The sequence below is a fragment of the Apodemus sylvaticus genome, chromosome 1 (assembly GCF_947179515.1).
Source record: "Apodemus sylvaticus chromosome 1, mApoSyl1.1, whole genome shotgun sequence".
NCBI lineage: Eukaryota > Metazoa > Chordata > Mammalia > Rodentia > Muridae > Apodemus > Apodemus sylvaticus.
In genome coordinates, this window is record NC_067472.1 from 104,153,583 (window position 1) to 104,178,907 (window position 25,325).

The 25,325-nt window shown below is 47.5% G+C and overlaps 1 protein-coding gene across 1 annotated transcript in view; it reads right to left on the reverse strand.

Annotated features, from left to right (window-relative positions):
- Clpb (caseinolytic mitochondrial matrix peptidase chaperone subunit B) overlaps window positions 1-23,016 on the reverse strand; it is a 123,303-nt gene extending 100,287 nt beyond the window's left edge. Inside the window, exons 1-2 of the mRNA XM_052156744.1 lie at window positions 22,546-23,016; window positions 19,410-19,461 (exon numbers count right to left, since the gene is read on the reverse strand). Coding sequence (XP_052012704.1) covers window positions 19,410-19,461; window positions 22,546-22,948 — 455 coding nt within the window. The 5' untranslated portion in view covers window positions 22,949-23,016. The remainder of the gene's footprint in view (window positions 1-19,409; window positions 19,462-22,545) is intronic.
- Between the last annotated feature and the right edge of the window lie 2,309 nt (window positions 23,017-25,325).

The following is a 25,325-nucleotide window of genomic DNA, read 5'->3' on the forward strand; positions in this document are numbered from 1 at the left end:
GTCTGGATCTTCTATCCTATCTGCACTAAAGTTTCCTTCAGAATCACAGAAAGGACCAGAACTTCATCTATTATTCTACTTCAGATACATCTACTTCAGAGCTAAATAATACCACAAAGTTTGTGCAAAAGCAGATTATTTTCCCCCACAGAAAACTCTTTATACCTAGGGTTCTTACCTTCTTTAACATCCACAGTCAAGAAAGGGAGACCACGAAAACAGGGGACCAGAACAATTCATCATAGTCTTCCCTACCCTCTCCCAGGGATACCCAGCTAGCTACCAAAAACAATGGTCAAAGGACACCCTCTCCATGTTTTCTGGAACCTATGAAACCATTTTCTTGGGAACGGAACTTGTGTGGGTCACAGGGCATGCATGCATGTATATGGTGGGGAACAACAGGGTCAGTATCCTTAGGATAATCTTGTTCTATTGACCTTTATACTAGCAGGACGGGGGCTCTGCGCATGCCTTTTCTTGGAACGCTTTGCAATGCAAGACTTCTTATTTTTGTTTTGAAACAACAGAGTTGACTACGTTACTGGATCAGCCTTGAACTTCCTGAGCAGTTCAGCTGGCCCTGACTCGTGACCCTCCTGTACAGCTCCTTGGGGGCTGGGATTACAGATCTAAGAAGTGCAAAGGATATATTGCTGTTTTTAACTTCTGATAATGAACAATTTGAACTATTTACATATATGGGGTTGTTTTTTCTGCAAAGATTTATTTATTTATTTATTTATTTATTTATTTATTTATTTATTGTTAGTTTTGAGGGGGGGACCTCTTGTAAGGCTAGTTCATCATTGTAGTGCATACCTTTCATTGGGAGACTGAGGCACTAGAATTGCTGCAAGTTCAAGGCCAGCCTGAAATATACAATAAAACTTTGTCTCAAACAATAGCAGAAGTCAGCAGCCCTGACTAGTGCAAGGCCAAGCTCTGCACTTACTCTCCCGACACCCTAAGCAGCCACTGCAGGCCTGCACTGAGCTTCAGTGATGTCAGTGAGGACCGCACGCTGCCACTTCCATATACACACACATATCAGGGACGGGCTCTGAAGCCCGGGTCAGCCCCCGGAGGAGGAGACCCGTGGTGTTCTCCAGGGAGAGCAGCTCTCCATGACTGAGCGACTGAGCTCAGGTTGTAATGGAAGACAGCAAGGATCAGGCTATGAAGGAGAGAGAGGATGCTAACCCCTCTCATGCAAGGTGGCTGGCAGAACTGAGAGACATAGCATACCTGTGGGGCTTTCTGTATAGAGTGATGTATCTGGTAAACTGAGGAAGAACCAGAGCTAACCTCACCAGCACCACAGCAAACCCAACCCCAACCGCTGAGTCGGGGATGGGGAGGGCACGGGTCCCCTCTGCTTTACCTCAGTACAGAGCATCCCTCAAAGTTAGGACTTCACAACCAGATCTCCCTATTCCATTTTGTGGCTTTTTGTCAAGTGAATGCCCAGCAGGCACTCATTTCAAAGTCCTGAGCCAGCAGGGCGTGGGTGGGGCGGGGCGGGGCGGGGACTGCCTGCTGAGAGTGGCTGAAAGGGCCTCCAAGGCCGAGAAAGCCACCCTTGCTCCCCCTGGTGATTTTCACCAATGGACAAAATGCGGCAAGTGAATTAATCTCTTTTAAAAAGAGCAATGCTTGTGACAGAGCACAGTGTCTCCGAAAAGGTTAGGATTCCATCATCCCCGAGATGATGAGTAGAAAGCTTAATGCAGGCTGCCAGTCAGGGCAGAGCAGCCGGGCTGCATGGGGAGAGGGTGGGCACAGCAGGCTTTCCTGGGCTCAAACTTGTGGTCAGCTCTCCCTAATGAACTAACTCTCCTGCTTGGTGGGTGAGACTAACAGGGGATGGCTCAGGGTAGCAGACAGGAGAACAGAGCAGACAACTAGAGTCAAATCCCAGCTCTTGCACAACTCCCAGGGTATAAGGCAGAAAAGATCTCAGTTCAAACACACCACTGCCAGCTACTTACTGAGGGATGAGCCATGGATAAATGCATGACTTGGCTTTTCTGCTCCCTCCCACAACAGCTCCTGCTCTCTGTTTCTGTTAGTGAAAGGACAAGACCTGGGTATGGTGGTACATGCGAGCACTCAGAAGGCTGGAGCAGGAGGATCACAATGAATCAAGGTCAACCAGAGTTATGTAAGAGAACCTTGTCTCCCAGAACCCGCCCCTCCCCTAGCCTCATCACTGCATATCTGCATATCACACACAGGGGTGTCAAGAGATGATACACATCAAATAAGTCAAGCCAGCTAAGGTACTTAGTATATACTAAAGCACTGTGAAAACAGCAGTGCTTGTGCTATTAGCATCATTGGCCATTTTACACTAGTGATGGGAGGAGAGGGCAAGGGGAAATGGTACAGTGGGTAAGGGTCTCTTGCCACCACACCTGATGTCCTGAGTAAGTCAGGATGGCATAAATAATATAGCAATTATCCCAACGTATCTGTGGACAGAAAATAAACTGCCACTGGGTGGGCAGTGGTGGCCCATGCCTTTAATCCCATTACTTAAGAGACACGGGCAGGCTGATCTCTGAGTCAAGGCCGGCCTGGTCTCAGAGCCAGTTCTAGGACAGCCAGTACTACACAGAGAAACCCTGTCTCAAAAAGCAACCAAATAGACAAAAAGAAAATAAACATCTTAAAAACCGCAGGCGAGGGAGGACAGTCAGTAGCAGAGCCTAAGAGCAAAGAAGGAAAAAAAAGTTTTCTCTAGTAACCAGGGGTGTGCGAGGCCAGCGGGCCAGAGGTGGCGGGGAGACACCTCTCTTCTGGGGAGAGCAGAAGGGCAGCAGGCTTCACTCTGCTCTGAGCACTTCCTTGCAGCTGCAAGTTCTATTGTTTTCACAACAGTGATCACAGCATTGCTCATTTTTTCTTAACCGTTTTCAAGTTTCATCTTCTAAGATTTCCCAAAATGGTCTGCTTCTTTCCCAGTCCCCTCTGCTAATCTGTATTAAAACAGTTAACATTTGGCTGTTTTGTCTAACTTCTTCAGTTACCAGTATCTTCCAGAAATGACCTGTTTTCATCTGCCCCACCTCCCATCCCATTCCTGCCCTGACAGTTGGCATATGGGAGTTGTCAGGATTGAGTCTCTACGGCACCTGCAAACACCAATCTGCCACCAATAGTTTTCTGTCTTGTGGCAGAAAACCTACAGCAACAGTCTTTTCCAAAGTATGTAGGCTCCTGTGTATAAATATGTTCGAGGCAACTCAGATCAGGAGTGGGGACTTGGCCTGGAGGGCTGATGGTCATGGGTTCTAATCATAGCTGTCAGGTATGAATACTTGATGTATTGCTCGGGGTAAATCTACCTCTATGGGCCTTATTTTTCTCTGCAATCCCTATTACTTTTAAACATTATCATTTTAAATATGTGTAGCATCTGGAGCTGGAGAGATGGCTCAGCTGTTAAGAGCATGAGTTATCCTTGCAGAGGACCTGGGTTTGGTTCCCAGAACCTATGTAGTGACTCCCAACCACCTGTTAACTTCAGTTCTAGGGGATTCAGTATCTATTTCTGACCTCCAGAAGAAACACACACACACACACACACACACACACACACGGTGTACATATACACACACAGGCAAAACAATCACATAATAAAGATAATTAGGCCTAAATTATATAAAAAAAATACATATAGCACCAAAATGAAAACTGAGAAATAGATTCCTAGCAGACCTGACAGTAAGACATCCAAAAAGATAATCTTAGGCTTGGGAGATTGCAGAAAGGAAGAAGTCCTAGGCAGGCAGATGCACATTTAAGTCATTCAGACTAACTAGCTCAGCTCAGGGAAAGAAAGAAAATACCACTTCACTTTTCTTCCTTTTTCTTTATGACCAATCAATACAAAGCGGCCAGAGGACTTCAATCATGTATTGTTCCAACTGATTTCCGGATCCTTTGCAGGAACTTGCCCTCAGCTGCAACCAGGGAGGGGCTGAGGAGTGGGGAGCCCTGTCCCACCTGCATCAGAGGCCTGGAAGCACTGAGCCATGCAGACCCAATCATGATCACTATCTGGGCAACAGGACCCTGGCTGGAGCCGCCCAGAAGGCCCTGTTTACAGTAATAACAGCACCAGGCCCTCTGTCTGAGCAGAGACAAGGTGCCTAGGGCTAGAATCCCCAGGCAGCCTCCATCTGTGCCTTATCTACCAGCCAGCCAGGGACAGGGGGTAGGGGGAGGACAGCAAAGGCTGCTTGTTCTTAGACCCCAGTCTGGGCCTACAGATTTCAAGGTAAAGGCCTACATTATTTCTGGCTGCACAGGCACAGAGCCCCTTTGGCCTCTTTTGCACTGCCTATTTAAATTGAGCATCAGCCTCTTAGGCTCAGGCTCCCTCCTCAAGGAAGCCTTCCAGGTGCCTTTGTTTCCACTCTTACCCCTGCAGCCTCAGAAGAGCAGGAGAGCAAAGAGAGGAGAGACTATACATGCACAGCACCCACAGCTTGATGCATGAGGGGAGAGACTGTACAAGCACAGCACCCACAGCTTGATGCATGAGGGGAGAGACTGTACAAGCACAGCACCCACAGCTTGATGCATGAGGGGAGAGACTGTGCATGCACAGCACCCACAGCTCGATGCATGAGAGGAGAGACTGTACATGCACAGCACCCACAGCTTGATGCATGAGGGGAGAGACTGTGCATGCACAGCACCCACAGCTCGATGCATGAGAGGAGAGACTATACATGCATAGCACCCACAGCTCGATGCATGAGGGGAGAGACTGTAAATGCACAGCACCCACAGCTCGATGTATGAGAGGAGAGACTGTACATGCACAGCACCCACAGCTTGATGCATGAGGGGAGAGACTGTGCATGCACAGCACCCACAGCTTGATGCATGAGGGGAGAGACTGTGCATGCACAGCACCCACAGCTCGATGCATGAGAGGAGAGACTATACATGCATAGCACCCACAGCTCGATGCATGAGGGGAGAGACTGTACATGCACAGCACCCACAGCTCGATGCATGAGAGGAGAGACTGTACAAGCACAGCACCCACAGCTTGATGCATGAGAGGAGAGACTCTGCATGCACAGCACCCACAGCTTGATGCATGAGGGGAGAGACTGTACATGCACAGCACCCACAGCTCGATGCATGAGGGGAGAGACTGTACATGCACAGCACCCACAGCTCGATGTATGAGAGGAGAGACTGTACATGCACAGCACCCACAGCTCGATGCATGAGGGGAGAGACTGTACAAGCACAGCACCCACAGCTCGATGTATGAGGGGAGAGACTGTACATGAACAGCACCCACAGCTCGATTCATGAGGGGAGAGACTGTACAAGCACAGCACCCACAGCTCGATTCATGAGAGGAGAGACTGTACAAGCACAGCACCCACAGCTCGATGCATGAGGGGAGAGACTGTACATGCACAGCACCCACAGCTTGATGCATGAGAGGAGAGACTGTACATGCACAGTACCCACAGCTCAATGCATGAGAGGAGAGACTGTACATGCACAGCACCCACAGCTCGATGCATGAGAGGAGAGACTGTACATGCACAGCACCCACAGCTCGATGCATGAGTCTGCACACCTCATCCTGAGCCTGGCTTCTGCAGCTGGTTTCAGTGTTTTGGAAGGTAATGACTGCCCTGCAGGATCAACAGGCCAATCTTTAAACACACAGATGAACAGCTTCACCAAGCCTCTCTGGGAAAGGACTGAAGCAGACAGGAGCCTGTCCGCCTCTGTCCGGCCGTGTGCCCACGGACAGGTCCAACTAACTTCTCGAACCTCCCTCGTCTCACCTCATCCGCCTGCCAGAACCTAACAAGAGCAGTCATATGCCCACAGGAGGTGACATTGTGCATAATGCTTTGCAATGGTAGCTGTTGCTACTCTATCTGTTCAGTGGTAAAGACGAATGGTGAAGGACTTATCTGCAACCTAAGCAACACTTAGGGCTGGTCTAACTAAAGCCCAATGCTGGGTGGCCATTCTTTGTCCTATTCTTTACAGACACCTGTTATGTATTAATGTGTAGACTGCTATTTTTAAATTGTTAAACTTAGAAACCAGTTACAAAAATAACACACATACACACAAAAAAAACAACAACAAAAAAAGCAAAACAAAAAACCTTCACAGGTCCTTAACATGGACCTACTTTAAACTTTGATTAATTTGGTTCCTATTTCTAATACATTTTACTTGCCCATATGAGAATTAATTTCAGACATGATGCCCCTTATTGCCAAATACTTTGGCATATACTTCCTAGTGCAAGGACAGACTTCTACAGAACCACCAGCCATAATGGTCAAAGCCTCAATGTGGCAAATATTCAATCAAGAAAATAGAAAAGAAATTCAGAAACTAAAAATCTCCTGTATCTATACTGAACATATACAGACATTTTTGTTGTCATTATTTCTAAAAAATAAAACAGAGTATACCAACCCAGAGATAATTTAAGTATATAAGAATATATATGTAGGCTTTATGGAAATACTATGACATAACATATAAAAGGCTTAAGCTGGGTGGTGGTGGTGGCGGCAGCAGTGGTAGCAGCGGCAGCAGCAGCAGCAGCAGCAGCAGCAGCAGCAGCAGCGCATGCCTTTAATCCCAGCACTTGGGAGGCAGAGGCAGAGGCAGGTGGATTTCTGAGTTCGAGGCCAGCCTGGTCTACAGAGTAAGTTCCAGGATAGTCAGGGCTATACAGAGAAACCCTGTCTCGGAAAACCAAAAAAAGGGCTGGAGAGATGGCTCAGCAGTTAAGAGCACTGACTGTTCTTCTGAAGGTCCTGAGTTCAAATCCCAGCAACCACATGGTAGCTCACAACCATCCATAAAGAGATCTGACACCCCCTTCTGGTGTGTCTGAAGACAGCTACAGTGTACTTAGATATAATAATAAATAAAATCTTAAAAAAAAAACATATAAAAGGCTTGAGCATGGAGGATCCTGACCCACTGATAGCACAGGATGAGCGTTCTACCTTCCGGTCTACCTATGTTCAAACGTCTCCGGTTATCTAACAGTTTTCACAGCATTCGAGCACTGTGATCCAGATGTAAGCAGAATCAATAAAGAGATCAAACACTGTGTGTCTCCACTTCATCTAGAACAGTTCCTCAACCTTTCTGTGATCTTCGTGTTATTGGCATGTTTTGCCTGTAAGGCCAGTTTCTGTGTCTCCCTTTCAGCTCTTCCTGAGGACCGGCGATTCCAGGGCTGAGTGGGTACTGACCCAGACCTCCGAGGCAGCAGCTGGATAAACACGTACTTGACAAGCAAGAACCCTGGAGGCCAGTGCCATGTGAGCCATGGTCAGGGCAGCAAGGCAACAGGAATGACTTTATGGGTGCAGTTTTTCTGTTAGAAAGGAAAGGCAGAAGCCCGGATTCCTCTAATAATCTGCTGGGATCCCCTAAAGCAAACACTGCTGCATCCCCAGGGAGCTGTGCCTGGCTGAGACTGGGTGAAACACGAACATACAAGTAAAGGCAAAGCAACCCAGGACACTGCCATGTGGGCACCTAGGCCCCGGCTACGGCCTGTCCCAGCTGCCTTCCTGACTGCTTGTCCGGGCAGCTGAGGTGTGGGAAAGAGCTATGGGCGCCACCTAGTGGCCCCGAAGCAGGACTCTAGGCTGCAGCAGAGGGCAGCTGGGTGCTGTGCCCTTGTCACAATTAGCAGTAAGAAACAGTAGTGGACCCAATTCCTCAAACTCACTGACAACCACACAACCACTGTATATGTGACCCATATGTGGGTCTACGTGAGATTTCCAGTGAGGAATAGACTGGGTAAAGCTAACCAGAATACCTGTGGGTTCTGTGGGTGGGCCCACAGGGGGCAAAACACAAAACAGTTCTCAAAAGCCATCTGTACTGGGGACCGAGGGATGCAATGGGCCAGTCACAGACCTTGTCCACACAGAGAGCACTCAGTTTGAGCTTGGAGAAGCATAATGGACCAAGTCCCTTCACCCCCAAAATGCATTATCATGGCCTTTGAGATGTTTGTACAGGAAAGCAATAACATGTGGGCTCTTCATATCTGTCTGGCAAACTCTTGAATGAAGTTTTTGTTTTCTCAGTACTGGAGACTGAACTCTGGGCCTCTGCATGCCCAGTAAGCACACTCTCTACCGCTGAGCTACAGCATAACATGACTTTCCTCCTCCTCCTCCTTTGTAAGTGTGTGTTTGTCTGAGTTTATGAGCATACAGGATGTACAGCTGCCTGATGTGGGTGCTGAGAGCTAGAAGACTCGGGTCCTTTACAAAGTATTAACCCTCAACTGTTGAGTCATCTTGACTCCAGCCACCTCTCAACATCCTCCCCACTCTTTTATTTTTTTATTATTTATTTATGTATTTATTTTTTTGAGACAGGGTTTCTCTGTTCAGTCCTGGCTGTCCTAAAATGTATTCTCCAGACCAGGGTGACCTCGAATTCAGAGATCTGCCTGCCTGTGCCTCTGCCTCCTGAATGCTGGAATTAAAGGTGTGTATGTCACCACCATCCAACCCTCCCAATGGTTTTTAACTTTTGAAAAGTTGCCCAAGCTGCCTATGAACTCATCCTGTAGTTCAGGCAGGCCTTGAACTTGTAGTCCTCCTGCCTCAGTGTCCTGGTGGAGTTCAATGGCTCATCCCGTGGCTGACTGCTGTGCCTTAAGTACTTGGCATTTATGATCTTCTCTGATGCCAAGAATTAGACAGGAAAGCTCATCTCACTCCGGACTTCAGATTCCATGGTAATAGGCGCGTCTGCCTAGAATTGTAGCCCTACTCATTCCGCGCTTCCCACAGCACACAGCCCGTGCTTTCTGCACTCAGCACTGGGCAGCATACCCTAGTTCTCTGATAGGAGTAAGGCTGACAGACAATGATAAAGAAAAAGCCTCCAAGGAGCAAGTGATCTAAAGGTTTGTTCCGTTAGAGGCTTCTCCCCTTGTGGGAGGGAGGGAGGGAGGGAGGGAGGGAGGGGGAGGGAGAGAAAGAGAGAGAGAGAGAGAGAGAGAGAGAGAAAGAGAGAGAGAGACTCTTCTAGTCGCAGCATAAGGACACCTGCAGACCACCTTATCTCCACAGCAATCTCCCCACAACCACGAGCTTCACACACCTATAAGCAGTGTCTTCAGTGGCTGTGTCTTTGCTCCAAACCAAACACACAGATGCAATCAAACATTTACAAAGTGCAAGCAGTCCTGATCCTCAGCCTGATCAAAGCTTAACGGACTGTAGGAATACAATGAGACAGACAAGAAAGCTAATGTAGGCTCTGGCCATAATAACAGAAGCACAACACCTCTACCAAGGGTGTGCGTGACTGACTGCCTTGTCCCCATAACAGTAACGCCACATTGGAATTCAGAGAGAACAGCGAAAGTTCATGTCCTTTTCATCACAAAATGGCCAGGATATAACAACCTGAAGCCACAGCTTAGGGAGCCAGACTTGGGTAGAGGGCCATGGACTCCAGTTGTTTATTTCCTAGTAGCACGATCTCATCGTTTAAAGAGTGAACAAAGAGAGAGCGAGCGCTCAGCGAATAGTTCTAGAGGACAGAGCTAGGACCACAGGGAAGCTCAAGCAGGTTGTGGCAACCTGCTGTGTCAAGTGTTATGGAAACTCCACCCTTTTCATCATGTAAATAGTTACTTTGGGAAAGATTATCCAAAAAACAGATTAATGCAGTTTGAAAAAAATTTAAAGGACAAGTTGGCCTTGTTCATAATAACAGAAATGTTGATCATTTTCACAATGTGAAGACATGGTTGTCAACTGATGGATGGATTAATCAAAATGTGTTTATATGGAATGTTACTCGGCTTGAAGTATTGGCAATGCCACACACATGTGAATCTTGGAAAGTGTCCAGAATGGGCGAATCCACAGACAGGAACCAGACTAGTGACTGCCAGAGGCCTGGGGTAGAAGGATGAAAATGACTCCTAATGAGGCGGGGTGGCAGTGGGGCAGGGGCATGAAATGCTCTAGAGTCAGACGTTAATTGCACTAGCTTATAAATGTATTAAAAGCCACGAAGTTTACATGTGAAAAGGGTGAATTTTCTGATAGTTATATTTTAAAAGGAGAGGGAGAAAGACTGGGTGTATGAGTCAATGCTTGTTTACTCAAAATCTACTTCTCCATCAGGAGCAGAGTACCTGAGACTTAAGGGCAGAGTAAACCTGCCTAAAACCCTAGCAAGCCAAAGATTTGTGACTGAGCACTCAGCCTCAGCCTCTGCCTCAGCGGAGATTGTTGTATCCTAAGCCCTATTCCCCGGGAATTCCAGGGGCCTCTCAATTGTACTTTAAAACCGGCCCCTGCCCACTGTCCATCTGTGAAGGTCGGTCAAACACACAGCCTTCTCAGGAGGCCAGGGTGCTAACCACAAACAAAAGACCATTGAGATGGAAGTTTCAGTCCAGCTTCAGAAGAGATTCTTATGCAGGCTGGCAGGGTCTCCCATCCACATGAATGGAGCCTCCTGGAGACCAGTTAGCTGGCCCAGCTGCTGCCCAGGGCTGGGCTCTCCTACTGGGGAGTCTTTGGAGAATAAACAGTATTTTAATCAACTAATCAATCAACAGGCCAGACTATCTCTGCTCCTTCGGAGTACTTGGACAGCCACATGTGACTTGTTAAGGTGGGGGCAAGAGAAGTAGGTACCATCTAGCATAATCAGAAAGAGTTCACAGCCAGGTGAAGAGAAACTAGCAAAGCAACTGGAGAAAAAAAGGAGATGAAGTCACTTAGCCTTTAAGATCCAATATCACTTGGTAAGAAAGAAACGAGCACTCAGTATGAGCTGCTGGGAAAAGCACAGGCTGTGGATGGACGCGGGCCTCAGTGTAAGCATGCGTGGACACTGGCTGTGAGGCCACCAGAAGGAACCAAGCCTGTCTAAGCACTGAGTTTTCTTACCTGGAAGCGTACTTAACAGTCTATTCTGTAACACAGTGGTAAGACACACACAGTGTTTACTGTCTGCCTGCCACAGTATTCACAGGCAAAGAACATCAGCCCTGTTATCAGCCAGGGTGAGCTTTCTGGAGGAGGAGCTTGTGGGCAAGGGAGGCGGGGCAGGCTCTAGACAGGTAAAACTAGAGAGTGCTGCAAAGCTTGGGGCGGCTTCTTAGGAACCTGTGGATGCCCAGCAAACCTGGCAGATATGTCTTTTTAGCCAACTTCCCAAGATGAAATGGGACCCAGGCCAGCCTCTTTCTGGCTTCCGGCCTCACTGGTAGCTAAGTAGGAGGGTTATGAGCAGCTTTGAGAGATTTACTTAAGCAGCCTGAACATCTGTGTCATTATTTGTAAAGTGGGCTGTTGTTATTGGAAAGGTTGTGACATCTTAAGGTCACACAGCTGGTTAGTAACTATGACAAAAGTACTTCTAGGCCTTCTAATTCTGGAACATGTACATTCTTTCTGTAACAGTATGTTGCCTTTCAAAGTCCCAGCATTCAGGACACCTGTGAAGGTGATGTTCAAAAACCTGGACTCCTCAGGAAGCACAAAGTAGCAAATCACAGAAAGTGGTACTGTTCAGGCTTTGACCTCCACTGGCCGGAGATAAAGAGCATGTTTTAATCCACTGCAAGCTCAAAGACATTTACATATTCACTGATTAAAAGAGCTGGATGTTTTGGTTGCTCTGGTGCCATCATTAATATCTTCCCATCCAGCCAAAAACGATACAATGATCGATAAACAGCCAGTCTCTCTGAGGCCCAGAGACAGCCAAATGCGTTTACCAGGCAGGTCTTCTGTTAATTAGATAAAATCCCCAGATCAATTCGTACAGCATTCACCTATGCTGTAGCTAAACACATTTGGGACACCTCGATCCCTGCACACAGACAGCAAGTGCCTCAAGGTGGAGCACCAGGGGACAAGAGCCACACCAGACAGACCATCAGCGCAAAGTCAGAATAAATGTGTTTACTCCTCAACAAAGCCCAACCTGTTTTTCTTTCCTGAACTGTACATTTTTTCCCCAAAGCCATCTAATAGACCAGCTTAATCCTTTATTTTCTAAAACCATCAACCAGAAACCAAAACAGCATGTTAAAAGAGTTTCCAGATAACTGATAAATCTAGCATGCTTACTGATTAATTAGAGACAAGGTCTCATTGTATATACAGCTTTGGCTGGCCTGGAGTGCTATATAAATCAGGCTGGCCTTGAACTCAGAGATCTGCCTGCCTCTTCACCCAAGTGTAGGCAATTACAGGCATGTGTACATCTGGCTAAATCCAGCAAGCATGTCTAAAACAAACCTCCTGGGTGGGAAAGATGAATTAAGATCCATTTGCTGCTCTTGAGTTCAGTTCCCAGAACCAGCACTAGGTGGTTCATGATTGTCTGTGCTCCAGCTCCAGGGGATCCAACACTGACTTCCACCATTCACATACACACTTACCCATAATTAGAATTCATAAAAATAAGCCTTTAAATACATGCCTTTAATCTCAGCACTTTAGGAGGCAGAGCCAGGTGGATCTCTGTGAGTTCGAGGCCAGCCTGGTCTATATGTTGAGTTCCAGGACAGCCAGAGGTACATAGTAAGACCCCGTCTCAAACAAAACAGATTTCAATCTTTTTTTTTGTGGCTCAACTCTTCCAAACATTCATTTCACATGGCAATAGCACCTGTTCAGGAGCTCCAGCCACAAAATAGAAATTCACTAACATTTCCTTTCTGAAACTAAACACAGGCAGTCCCACTCATCACTGGCATTATCTGTTGACTATTTACTATGTGTCAGACTCGGAATCAGCCATGAGCACTAGTCCAGCTAGTCCAGCTAACTGCCCTCATCTGAGCTATTAACATCTTAGCCCCGCCCCATACACACCATCCCATCTGTTTGGACTCTTCCAGTTGTTTTTCTTTTTTCTTTTCTTTTCTTTTTCTTTTCTTCTTTCTTTTCTTCTCAGAAGCAGGGATTGAACACAGCTTTACCAAAACTAGACAAGTGTTCTACCAATGACTGTGTACAAGTTATAGCTACGTTTCAGCCTGTTTTCCACCAAGCAGCTAATCTTTTTTTTTTTTTTTTAAATCTACAAATCTGTTAATTTTTGCCTTTTATACACACGCTGGCTTTGAGCAGCCACAGACCCAGCGTGGACGGTCCCCCCTTAAGCTACTCAGCATTGTTTCCTAGCACCTATCCTTGCTCTCTAGAGCCCAGTTTCTCCCTCCCAATGCAGGGTCACACCATCATAGCCCGGGTTGGCCTCAAATTCACCAACCTCCCTCTTTAGAGTTCTGGGAGTTCGCATGGATAACAGCCATACCCACAGCTGCACATCTTCTTCATCAAAGGAAAGGGTCACGACCGCTCAGGGGTCCCCGTGCCAAGCAAGTAACCCAGCAAATGGCAGCACTCAGAAAATGTTTGTCGAATGGACACATGATCTGCGCAAAGAAGGGACACCCAGCCATGAGCGGGGCCTGACTGGACTGAGGAAGGACCACACTGGGTAGCAGTAACAGAGGTCCAGTTCTCAGTCACATGAAGAGAAAAGAGCAGGCAGGAGGTTGTCTATCCGCAGCGTGATCTGAAGGAAATGGGATCTACAGTGGAGGGCAGAGGTCTCCCAGTGCTGTCCTGAGTCTGTAGGCTCCTGAGTCCGTAGCCTAATAGGCCCCACGTGGCTCTGCCTGAGCCCAAACATATGTGCTGCAGTCTGTCCAATACCCCGTCTTTTTTGAGTGGCTTAGTGCAGAAGCCAGGCTGGGCTGAGGTGGGGAGTCACCTGCTCTCATGGCTGCCAAGCAGGGCAGGGGCCAGCCTCCCAGCTGGAGCACGAGTGTGAGCTGTGAGCTTGTGAAGTTTAAGCACTTCAAGGCAAAAGAAGGAAATGGCTGCTGCACAGGGAAGTGGGAGGAAAGGGGGAAGAACTCAGCTTTCCCAGGCAGCAGCGGGACACTGGGGTGGGCTCTGGACTGCCTGCTTCTGTTGTATTCAAGTCACACTGTATCTGGGGATAGTGAGAGAGAGCTGCAGACCCTGCCTGCCCTGGTCCCTGGGAAGGCATACAATCCGGTGACTCACAAACTTCTTTTGTTGTTTTGCAGTTCTGTGTGTTTATTTTTGTTTTGTTGGAAGATAGTTGTGCTGATCTCTAACTCATTGAGTAGCATAGGCTGGCCTTGAACTGGAGACCTTTTTGCTTCATCCTGTGTGCTAGGATTACAGGTTTGAGCTAGTATGATCAGGCCAAACTCCTTAATAGAAAAAATACTCTGGAATCAGTGAGCTGGCTCAGCAGGTAAAAGTGACTACCACTAAGTTTGAGGACCTGAGTTCAAATCCCAGGACCCACACACTGAAGGAAAGAACTAATTTCCTTTGGTGATCCTCTAACATCCACATAATATACGCTACAGCACTGGTATACCCAAACACATGGACACAAAGTTAATAAAACGTAAAAAGGATAGTATGTGGCAAATGGTGATCCTGGCTTGTCTTTTGGCCAAGCAGCCACCCCAGATGCTCATAAAGCAATAAGCAGTGCCATCACTAGGACCACGGTCCAGGGCTGCTGAGCTGCAGTCTGTGAGACTGAGCTGAGCCTCACTGGCTCACACTAAGGAGTCACTAGCCTTCCTGAGCGGCTGACTGCATTCTTGACATTTAACCCAATTTCTCTGAACTGACCTCCACTTTCTCTTTCAGAAGATCATCAGCCTCTCCCCCGCCACAGGAAAGGAGACAGTCAGAGGACAGGAGAGACAAGGCAGCCAGGAGTCAGCAAAAGGCTCAAAGGGGCAGCATTTCTACTGAGCCTCGAAGACTGGTCCAAGGGAAGCAGTCAGCAGTGACTGGGCACAGAGCGCAGCGGGGCTGAGGCGGAGGGTCCGCAGCCTGACCCAGGGCACAGATGCGGTGAAGCTCCCTCCTTAAGCATCAGCCCTTCCCTACCCTGAGTCTCCTGGGATTCTGGACGGAAGACAGGAGCTAGAAGGCAAGGCACAGGAACGACAGAGTCCCAAGATGGCAAGGGTGTGTAATACACTCATCAGTATGTGGAGCCTTATTCACTAACCATACCAACTATACACGTGGCAAAATAACTGTAAACTGATGTCGGGAAGACTGAGACTAGAATTCTGTCTTGCTACAAACAGGATCACGTAAAGAGCAGTGTGTGGCATCAGTGGAATCAAAGGTTTACACAGAAAAACTGAACAAAACTCAAGACCATTTCCTTCCAGGAGGATGTAGGCTCTCCGCTCCTGTTCCAGGCTAGCCTGTCAGCAGGAGACCTACAGCTGGGAGATCACATATCTGTCTCCTTGAGGCCAGAGCCAAGCCATCTCCATCACGCCTCTACCATCTGCAGGGCCCAGATGAGACCATCCCTTTACTCTTTGTTGTTTTCTTCTGTTGCTGCTGTTTGTTGAGACAAGTTTTCACTACGTGTAGCTTTGGCCAGCCTGGAACTGCCTATGAAGATATGGCTAGCCTGCAAAGAGCCTGCCTAACTCTGCTGGGCTTAAAAGTGCACACTACCACATAGAGCTACTTGTTCCTTCCTAAGAACTGCTTCCAGTGAGGAGCGAAGGGCATTCCAAGCAATGAAGGCCTTCCTCAGCCTGGTCTCTTCCCGAGAGAGCCTCTCAAAAGACTACCTACAGGTCTCCCCACTTATTCCCGCTCCATCTACTTAAACAGCCTTACCTGGCTCAGTCCTCTCCTCAAAAGCCTCCTAAACCCTATCTATCTACTGCTCATAGAAGAGCACCCAAAACCCAGGGCAGGCCAGGGGAATCCCCATCTCAAGCCATCCTCACCCCTTCCTCACACCCTGCCTACCTCCACCCACATTACCAGCCTCCCGCTGTGCCCCGCTTATCCCACCCAGCTCTGGGGGATGGCATGAGAAGGGGGCTGAGGAGAGTCTGTGTCTCACCCAACTGCTTCCTTACGGGGTGTGTGCTCTGAATAGGAATGGCCCCATGGACTCATGTGTTGAATGCTTGACCCCTAGGGAATGGGACTCCTAGGAGGTGTGGCCTCGTTGGCAGAAATGTGTCACTGTAGGGGTGGGCTTTGAAGTCTCAGAAGCTCAAATTGTTCCCTGAGGATCAAGATATAGAACTCTTAGCTCCTTCTCCAGCACAATGTCCCCTGCCATGACTACAGTGGATTAAACCTCTTTAATTAGTCATCCCTAATTAAATGTTTTTCTTTATAAGAGTTGCTGTGGTCTTGATGCCTCTTCACAGTAGAGCCCTAAGACATAGGGTAATGGAGATGCTAATAGAAGGGGATAAGGAGGGGCAGAAAGGCCAACTAAGAACTGGGGCACACTTGAAAAGTTCCCACAGATATTACCCATGGTGTGAGATAGTCCCAACAATTCTGAGTCACATAGTAGAAATCCAACCACTTTCTGTACCCCGCTGGCAGGTACTTAGTTGCCATTACAAAAATATGTATTTAGGGACTGGAGAGATGCTTTAACAGTTAAGGACACTGACTGTTCTTCCAGAGGACCCAAGATCAATTCCTAGCACCCACTTGGCAGCTCACAACTATCTGTAACAATTCCTCATCCTCACATGCCTTCAGACAAAACACCAATGCACATAAAAAATAATTAATGCACATTTAAAAAAAAATATGTATTTAGAGCTAGAGAGAAGACTCGGTAGTTAAAGGCACATACTGTTCATCTTCAGGCTCTTCATAGCTACTGTAACTCCAGCACCAGGAAATCTGAGCCTCTTCTGACTTCTGTGGGAACCTGCATATAGGAGTGTACCCTTCTGCTCCTTGACATAGACATACTTTTTAAAAATCTTAAAACAAAACAAAAACAGGTGGTGGTGGTGAGCTCCTTTAATCCCAGCACTCTGGAGGCAGAGGCAGGTGAATCTCTGTGAGTTTGAGGCCAGCCTAGTCTACAGAGTGAGTTCCAGAATAACCAGGGCTACACAGGGAGAAACCCTGCTTTGAAACAAACAAACAAACAAACACACACACACAAGTGCGTGTATTTAATAGGGTGTGTGCATATATATAATCCCAGCACTGGGAAGCAGAGGCAGAAGGAAGGAAAGCAGTGAGTGAGTGTATTTACCGGGTATTATGTGCCTATAATCCCAGCACTTGGGAGCACTTCAGCACAAGGTAGAAAAATTATGAGTTTTTAGACCTATACCTGGACCAAATAGCAATAACTACCTCAAAAACAAAACCAATCCCCCCAAACAAGACAACAAAACTGCCCAAAGACCGAGGCTCAACTGGTAGGGTGGCTTTCCAGCATGCACGAACTCCTAGGTTCGATCCTCAGGACCCTATAAAATTGATCATGGTCGTACACACTTGGAATCACATCATTCAGAAGACAGAGGCAGAAGGACCAGAGTAAAGGTCATCCTTGGCTATGTAGTGTCTCTGAGGCCAACCTAGGTTACTTGAAACCTTGCCTCAAAAAACGAAAACTAAAAAACCTTATACATTTCAGAATTAAAGTCATCAACTTTTGGAGGGGACCAGAGGAAATAGGCTTCAGCTAAGCAAGCCTGCTGCCTACTTTGCAGGGGGCAGGGGTGGACATCGAGAAGCTGCAGACTGGCAGCCTTTGGCAGTTACCAACAGGTGACTCCAGGGTCAGGAAAAGCCAGCTTCTCCTCCTCACTTCCCTGTAATGAGGCTCTAGAAAGCGTGCCCGCGTCTGGGGCACAGAGATGCTGCACGCGGCTGCTGTTATGAATGGCTCTTATAACAACGAGATGACATCTGCGCTTGGTTTTTAAGATGCATCATCACATGTTTATTAAACTGTTGCTCCATCATATTTATTTGGCTACAAAACAACTCCCAGCCCGTACTTCCAAAAGTGGTTTATTAAAAACTAAGCCTCGAACATTAATACTCAAAAGCACCCTTGAGAATCAATAATAATGCTGCAGATAAAATGAAGGAGAATCAAAGCAGTAAGTCTTGGTGGAGCTGTGCTGCCTTTCTACACACACACGTTCTTACATGTTTAAGCATCTGGAGAGGGGAAGGGCTCCCCGGGGCCACGGTGATGACCCCAAACACTGACTGCCTATTAAAATGAGAACATGATACCAAACATGGTTGCCCACACCAGCACTCAGGAGGCTGAAGCAGGGAGATTAAAGTTCAAAGCTAACCTGGGTTACATAACAAAATCTATTCTCAAACAACAACAACAACAACAAAAAACCCAAGCAAAGTGGCCTGGGGCTGGAGAGATGTCCGAGGCCAAAAATACTAGCCGCTTTTACAAAGGGCCTGGGTTTGATTTCCAGCACCCACATGTCACCTCACAATCTGTAACTCCAGATCCAATGCCTTCTTCTGACCTCTAAGAGAACTGCAAGCACATCATGCACAAAAAGTACATGCGGGCTGAGTGCTCATACACATAAAATGAAATAAAATTGCTGGTCATGGTGGCACATGCCTTTAATCCCAGTACTCAGAGGTAGAGGCAGGAGAATCTCTGTAAGTGCAAAACACAGCGAATTCCAGGACAGCCAGGACTACATAGAAACTCTGTCTCAATCAGTCAATCATCAATCAATCAATCTTTTTTAAACAAACAAACAAACAAACAAACAACAAAACAAAACCAAGAATGAGAGCAACCATCAAGTACAATGTGCAAGGCCTATTCAGATCCAACATCCAACAAAGACAAAATATAATCGAGGTAAGAAAAGGGAGGGCCCATGGCCACTTAGATATACTTGAGGGCAGAAGGGAACGAAGACTGCCTCTGAACAGCACCTAACTGATGCTCTGGCCAGGCCCCAGTCTCAGCATCCATCCGAGATGCACACTCTACAATGTTCACAGAACAAGCTCAATGAGGGAGGAGACAGTTTCTGTGCAAAAAGAAGCTTCGCTCCATTCAGAAGCCCAAGAGCACAAAGCGAACCACTGAAGCTGAAGAACTATACAGGCTGCTGCAGCCAAGGCTCCGCACGCCTCAGCCCCGTATGCAGGCATTCTTAGTCACACAGGATCTTTTTGGCACAAAGAGTGTTTAGGAGCTTCCCAAGGATTCCCACCTACACCAGGCCCAGGCAGCAAACATTAATACACGGTCACTTCCATAGAGGAACAAGAACTGGAAGATTCTCAGGCTCCACAGACTCTAAGCCACTGCAACTGAACACTCTGAGGTGTTTGGCAAACTGCCTAAAATGCATAAAGTCTGATGTGGACCAGGGGAGCCTGTGTCTGTGGCTACAGGGAACTCTCAGGAAACTAGTCCAGGGCAGGGAAAGATTTCCTCTGGGGCAGGGTGGCCATGTTGCTCAGCCCTTCTGTATAAGATAGCAAGGCCCAGACACTTACCTTCTGACTTCCTGCACATTATTGCCTCGGGCAGCTTCCATCAGAGCTGCATCTGAAAGAGAGGGGTACCGGTCAGACTCCAGCCCAGGACCTAGCCCTCAGAGCCAAGACGAGGCCTAGGAAGCCAGCTCAAGTTTCTCCAGAAGGCAAAAGGCTGACAGGCAAAAGGCCAACCAAATGTCTCCCTGGCTGGAATCCACCCCAACCCTGCTCTGGGAATGTAAGCAGACGTCACACTCCCACTCTTCCCAAGCAGTAGGGCTCAGGTATGTGGGTCTCCCTCAGAATGGAAAGAGCCAATCAGAAGTCAGGGACACACGGGATGCCAGCCACTCTATTACTCAGTGTGGCTGCTGCAGCCCTTCCTTCTCAACCTGTGATAGTCGGCAGACAATAATTCTTGCCAGTCTCACAAGGATGCTGAGGAGATAAAATACTGGCTGAAAAGTCTCCAAAATCCTTAGTGCAAGCTCAGAGAAGGGCGATTCAAACTGTTCCCTTGGATCCCTGAGGACTCAGGCCTAGCTAAAGCCTGGGCTGGTTGTTGGCACCACCTTGTGGTCACTTAGAAAAACAAATCAACAACAGAGGCAGCAGGTGCTCTGGGTCCAGCCTAATTCTGAGCTATTGTTGGCCAGTAGACAGACTTCTACCCAGGCCTGCATTCAGCAGCCATGAGACCCCCTAGGTTGGCCAGTAGACAGACTTCTACCCAGGCCTGCATTCAGCAGTCATGAGACCCCTAGGTTGGCCAGTAGACAGACTTCTACCCAGGCCTGCATTCAGCAGCCATGAGACCCCTAGGTTGGCCAGTAGACAGACTTCTACCCAGGCCTGCATTCAGTAGCCATGGGACCCCCTAGGTAGCAAGCTGAGCCCTGATTTAGTCCTGGCACTAAGGCTTACTAGGCTTGCGACTTGGCCAATTCAGTTTATGTGAAGACAATAAGACACCAGCCTCATCAAGTGCATAAATCAGGTCTGTTCAGACCAGTGCCTCCGCTCACCTATTAGCCTCTGACTAGGAGCCAGGTCTGTCCTACTTAGCTTTTGGACTTTGTTTTTGTTTTTTATTTTTTGGTAGTTGTTTGTGTGTGTACTTTTGTTTTGTTTTTTGAGATAAGATCTCATTTTATATCCCTGGCTGTCCTGGAACTCAGAGATCCATCTGCCTCAGCCTCCTGAGATTAAAGGTCAGACCTAGCTCTTAGAATGTTCTCATTTATATATTTAACTAGGTCCAGATAATCTCCAGTTGAAAAAAGAAATCATTCTTTACAGATACCTCTTATCTCTTCACTCCCCTTCATTCTCCAGAAGCCACAGAGGAGGGAGGAATGAGCTAAGATTGAATCTGAGGCATTCTGGGCTTGATGGTTTTCCATTACCAGAATTCTCCTTGGCTTCTAAAGAGACCCATTTCTCAGAACAGTGCATTGAGGGACTCTGCTCAAAACTTGTTAGGCAAGTTGGACCAAGATGGAACCAGGCCATAGTTTTCAGTCATTGCCTCTTCTATCAAGTAAACTTCACTGAAATTTATAAGCCATAAAGTCCAGTCTAGGGCTCCCGGTAACCTCTCAGGCCAGACTTCAGCTATTTATCGGGCTCTTCCAGAACACACTGGCTGCTAGACAGTCTGTTCTCATGACCCTTCCATGGCTCTTCACTGCCTACAGAATTCCAAATGCTCCTGCCTGGAGCGCAGGGCCAGTTCTTCTTCTCTCACCTTACCCCAAAGACCTTGTCTTCCACCCTCGCTGGCCAATTGCTAGCCCGTCCACATCAGGCTAGCTGAAGTCTGGGTATGGAATCCAACCAATCCAAGGCACATTTGTAAATATCTCCCTTCCATGATCCACACACTGGTGGACAGATGCTTAGCATTAGGGAAATACTAATGAAATAAAGGTAAGATGGAGACCCCCCCATGGGTTACACCCCCCCTTTATGTTTCCTGTTATCCTTCAGATCAAGCTCAAGCTCCCCATCTTGCAAGGACTTCCACTTCTCCAGGAAGGCTAGCCTGACCCCACTAGCTCTCTGATTCACTGTAATACTCACTAGCCCTGCGTGACCACCTACCTGCACCCTCCCCTTCACTGGCTAGGTTTTAAGTTGGGACTTTCTGAACACCTAGCTCCAAACTAAACATACATAGTGCCACCTTCATGTACACACACGCAGAAATCATACAATCCCCGCACTCTTAAACTAGAAAGGCCCTACTTCAAGGCCCTCTTTAACAGAAAGGAAACGGAGGGCAGCAAAGAAGAATAAGAATCCAGATTCACAAAGACAGTACAAAACAAGAGCCTGCGTGTCCTTGTTCCTCCCCCAGAAGCCCTTTCACTCCAAATGACCACATCTTATTAAACAAACGAGTAATAGTCAAGGCAGTCTCCAATCTTGTTCAAGAGTGTGGGGTGCATGGAACAGGCCAGCGCTGACAACTGAGAACCTGAGAGCTTGGGTGCAGCCAGGCCACCCCTCCAGCTCCTCCTCAACTCTAAGCCAACTCCCTGACCCCCAGGGCTCCCCCCCAACCCCCCCCCCCCCAGTATCCAACTGACCTTAAACATGACACTAGGCATAGCAAAACTCTAAGCAACTAAAACAGACTCTGAACTCCAGGAGGGTCAAAATATCAAAGTACTGAGTGAGAACTTGCCTTTACTAGACAGTGGGAAAACTAAGGCTAGATAGGAGCATGGGGTCAAGCTAGCACCAGAACCAAGTGTCCTCCTTCCTTGGACCTATGTAAGCAGGAAAATATGTAGAGGCTGACCCTAAAGCTGTTGGTGCTTCCTGGAGTCCTCTTACAAGATAAATGGTCAAGATATAGTACTGGGACATAAAAGGACCAGGCTGTATTAGTCAGTCCAATGTCCCCAATTATACACGTATACAAACTGATCCCAAAGAGGGTGCAAGACCTATGATGGGAAATTATGTAACTTCAAGCAGTGAGTTTTCCAGGGCAACATGCTGCTCCTGGCAGCAGATGGTAACTGGATTTCCTCAAGGTAAGGTTATGCGGGTCTAAATTTAAATACCTTCAACCTTCCAAAGGAGTCATGACCCACCCACCCACCCACACACGTCTCCCTTGAACCCAGTTTGGCCCCATAATCACCCTTGTTAGATGGATTCTTGTTGTAGCACTGAACCACCAGCGCCATGGCCAAGGCCCACATGCCCAGACCCGCCTTGTTGGGGACCCCATTCCAGTGGTCTTGTCCTGGGAGTGTTTCTTCGGGGCTAGGTCCACGTCCAGATGAAGCAGCAGTCAGGTATGGGATCTCGGTGCGTTCTCCACGGCGCCCCCCAGTGGCTGCCCCCCGTCCGGGAAACAAGCTAGAATAAGCTCCAGGGCGCACCCAGGCGGCAGATGTCAGCCGCTGCGGCTCCCCGCGGTCTCCGGTGATTACGCTACGGCCATAAGAGCCTCCCCGGCTTTGGAGAGATGGAGATTTGATTAACCCTAGGAAGAGCCGAGGTGCTGGCGCGGTTCTCCTCAACACCGCGGACAACATCATGACACCTGCTTCTAAAACCCGCTGGTGCCGGCCCCTGTGCTAGCCACGATCAACATGGCTGCCGCGGCGCGTTCGAAGACGCCGCTTATGGGGTGGGACTTCGCACTACCTCACGGGAGTGGTAGTCCACAGCCCCAGATCTTTCTCTAGCTGGAGAATGAACAAACTACATTTCCCTGAAGGCTGTGAGATGACATCACAATGACTGCTGACAGCGGAGCTGGAAGAATGTTGGGAAATGCAGTTCGGGTAGAGGGGCGTGGCAAAAAGGAAAACTGGTGGGGCGTGGCAATTAGGACACAACATTCCAGAGCCCAGTATTTGTATTAACACAGAACTTTAATCCCTGCCTTTGGAAGGTGGGAACCTGAGAGAACGGGAATTCAATGTCTAGGTCAAAATTACATTCTTGGTCTAGGTCAGTCCCAGCTGTGTGAAATATCAAATATCAAAATCAAAATACAGAAATCCTAGAACAATTTCCCTAGTGTGTAAACAAAATTGTATTTTCGATGAAGACCTGTTAAATAACTTGTACCCCTCCCCACTTTTATTTCAGATTGCTATTGCTTTTCAAAAAGATGCCTAGAGCTGGCCGTGCAAGTCCTTAATCCCAGCATTCCAGGCAGAGGCAAGCAGATCTGATCTCTGAATTTGACAAAGTCTGTTTACTTAGGGAGTTTCTGGACAGTCAAAGCTATGAGCCAGAGTGACCTTGTCTCAAAAGACTTTAAGACTGTGTGTCGGGCAGTGGTGGTGCACGCCTTTAATCCCAGCACTTGGGAGGCAGAGGCAGGCGGATTTCTGAGTTCAAGGCCAGCCTGGTCTACAGAGTGAGTTCCAGGACAGCCAGGACTGTACAGAGAAACCCTGTCTCAAAACAAAAACAAAAACAAAAACAAAATTAAAAAAAGACTCTCTGTGTGTGTATATACACATAAATACATGTATATATGTATATATGTGTATGTTAATATATTTTTAAAGAAAAGGAGATGTTTAGGCTTAGCAGCCAGTGCCTTTACTAGTTGAGCCATCTTGTTTGTTACATAATAGTGAATCTATGAATTGTGCTTCAATTGATACTTTTGTAGTTAGCAGACAATTAGCTATTTACATACCTGTGTGTGGCCTCTTGTGTCTCACAGAATTATAAGACTGGGTTTGAGATTGTCTGGGGTGCTGTTTTACCCTTGTTCAAAGCTATACCTCCCACCGAGTTGTTCCTGACCTAGAGGCTACAGAGAAAGCCTTGTAGGTAGAATGCTTCCTGCTCTTGCACTAGAGCCTCTTAAGCTAGACAGAGGGAACAGTTTGACTTTGTCTGGGTTGCCAGGACTTCTGACAGGCCCAGGCACTTTGCTGGTGGGTTCCCAGGGGTGCCTAGCTGGCTTGTTTGAATCTTTAAAGCGGGTTTTTGGGCTTTCCATCCACCTGATGGCTGAGAGCAGTCCTAAGCCTTGGCCTGCATCTGTCCCACCTGAGGCTCATGCCCGTGTTTACCTGGACATGGAACACACTGGCTGGCATCCATTTTCCTAAGAAAGGCCAGTACTTGACACTTGCCCTATTCTTTGCTTTTTCCTTCTCCACTTCTGGAACTCTTCATAGGAAGTGGATTAGTCTGCATTAAAGCTTGCAGGTGTTGGAGCTGGAGAGATGGCTCAGAGGCTAAGAGGAACTGGCTGCTCTTCCGGAGGCCACAGATCAATTCCCAGAAATCACATGGTGGCTTATAACCATTTATAATGAGATCTGGTGCCCTATTCTGGCCTTCAGGCATACATGCAGACAGAAGACTGTACACATTATACATAAATAGATCTAAAAATATTAAAAATAAAGCACCTTGCTGGTGTTTCTTTCCAGCTTGCCACTTTGACATTGCCTCTACTTCTATGGAATCTTTGACAATATTTAGGAAGTGTTTCTCATGCCCAGATCATGAAGCAATCACACACTCATGCATGACTTTATATTTTATTTCTGGTTATTGGTCTCTTTTGAGTTTACCCCAGTACACCAAGGACCCCCAGCAAAGCCTGTGTTGTTCTGGATGGAAATGCTGTATTATTTACACTCCTTTCACGGTGTGGTGTGTAGATGACCTTCTAGCCCCTTCCTCCTTTGGTTCCCTTTTGTAATACTGTTACACTGTTAGGTACAGATGAGCATTTGTACAAAAGGGGGGGGGGTTGTGTGTGTGTGTGTGTGTATGTGTGTTATACATCTCTATATGTGTCCTGTGTGTATGGGGGAGCCCAAAGGAGGCCAAAACAGGCTCTGGGATCCCCTGTAGCTGGGGTTTCAGGAGGTTGTAAGCTACCATTTGGGTGCTGGGAACCAAATCATGTCTGGTCCTCTGTAAGAACAGAAA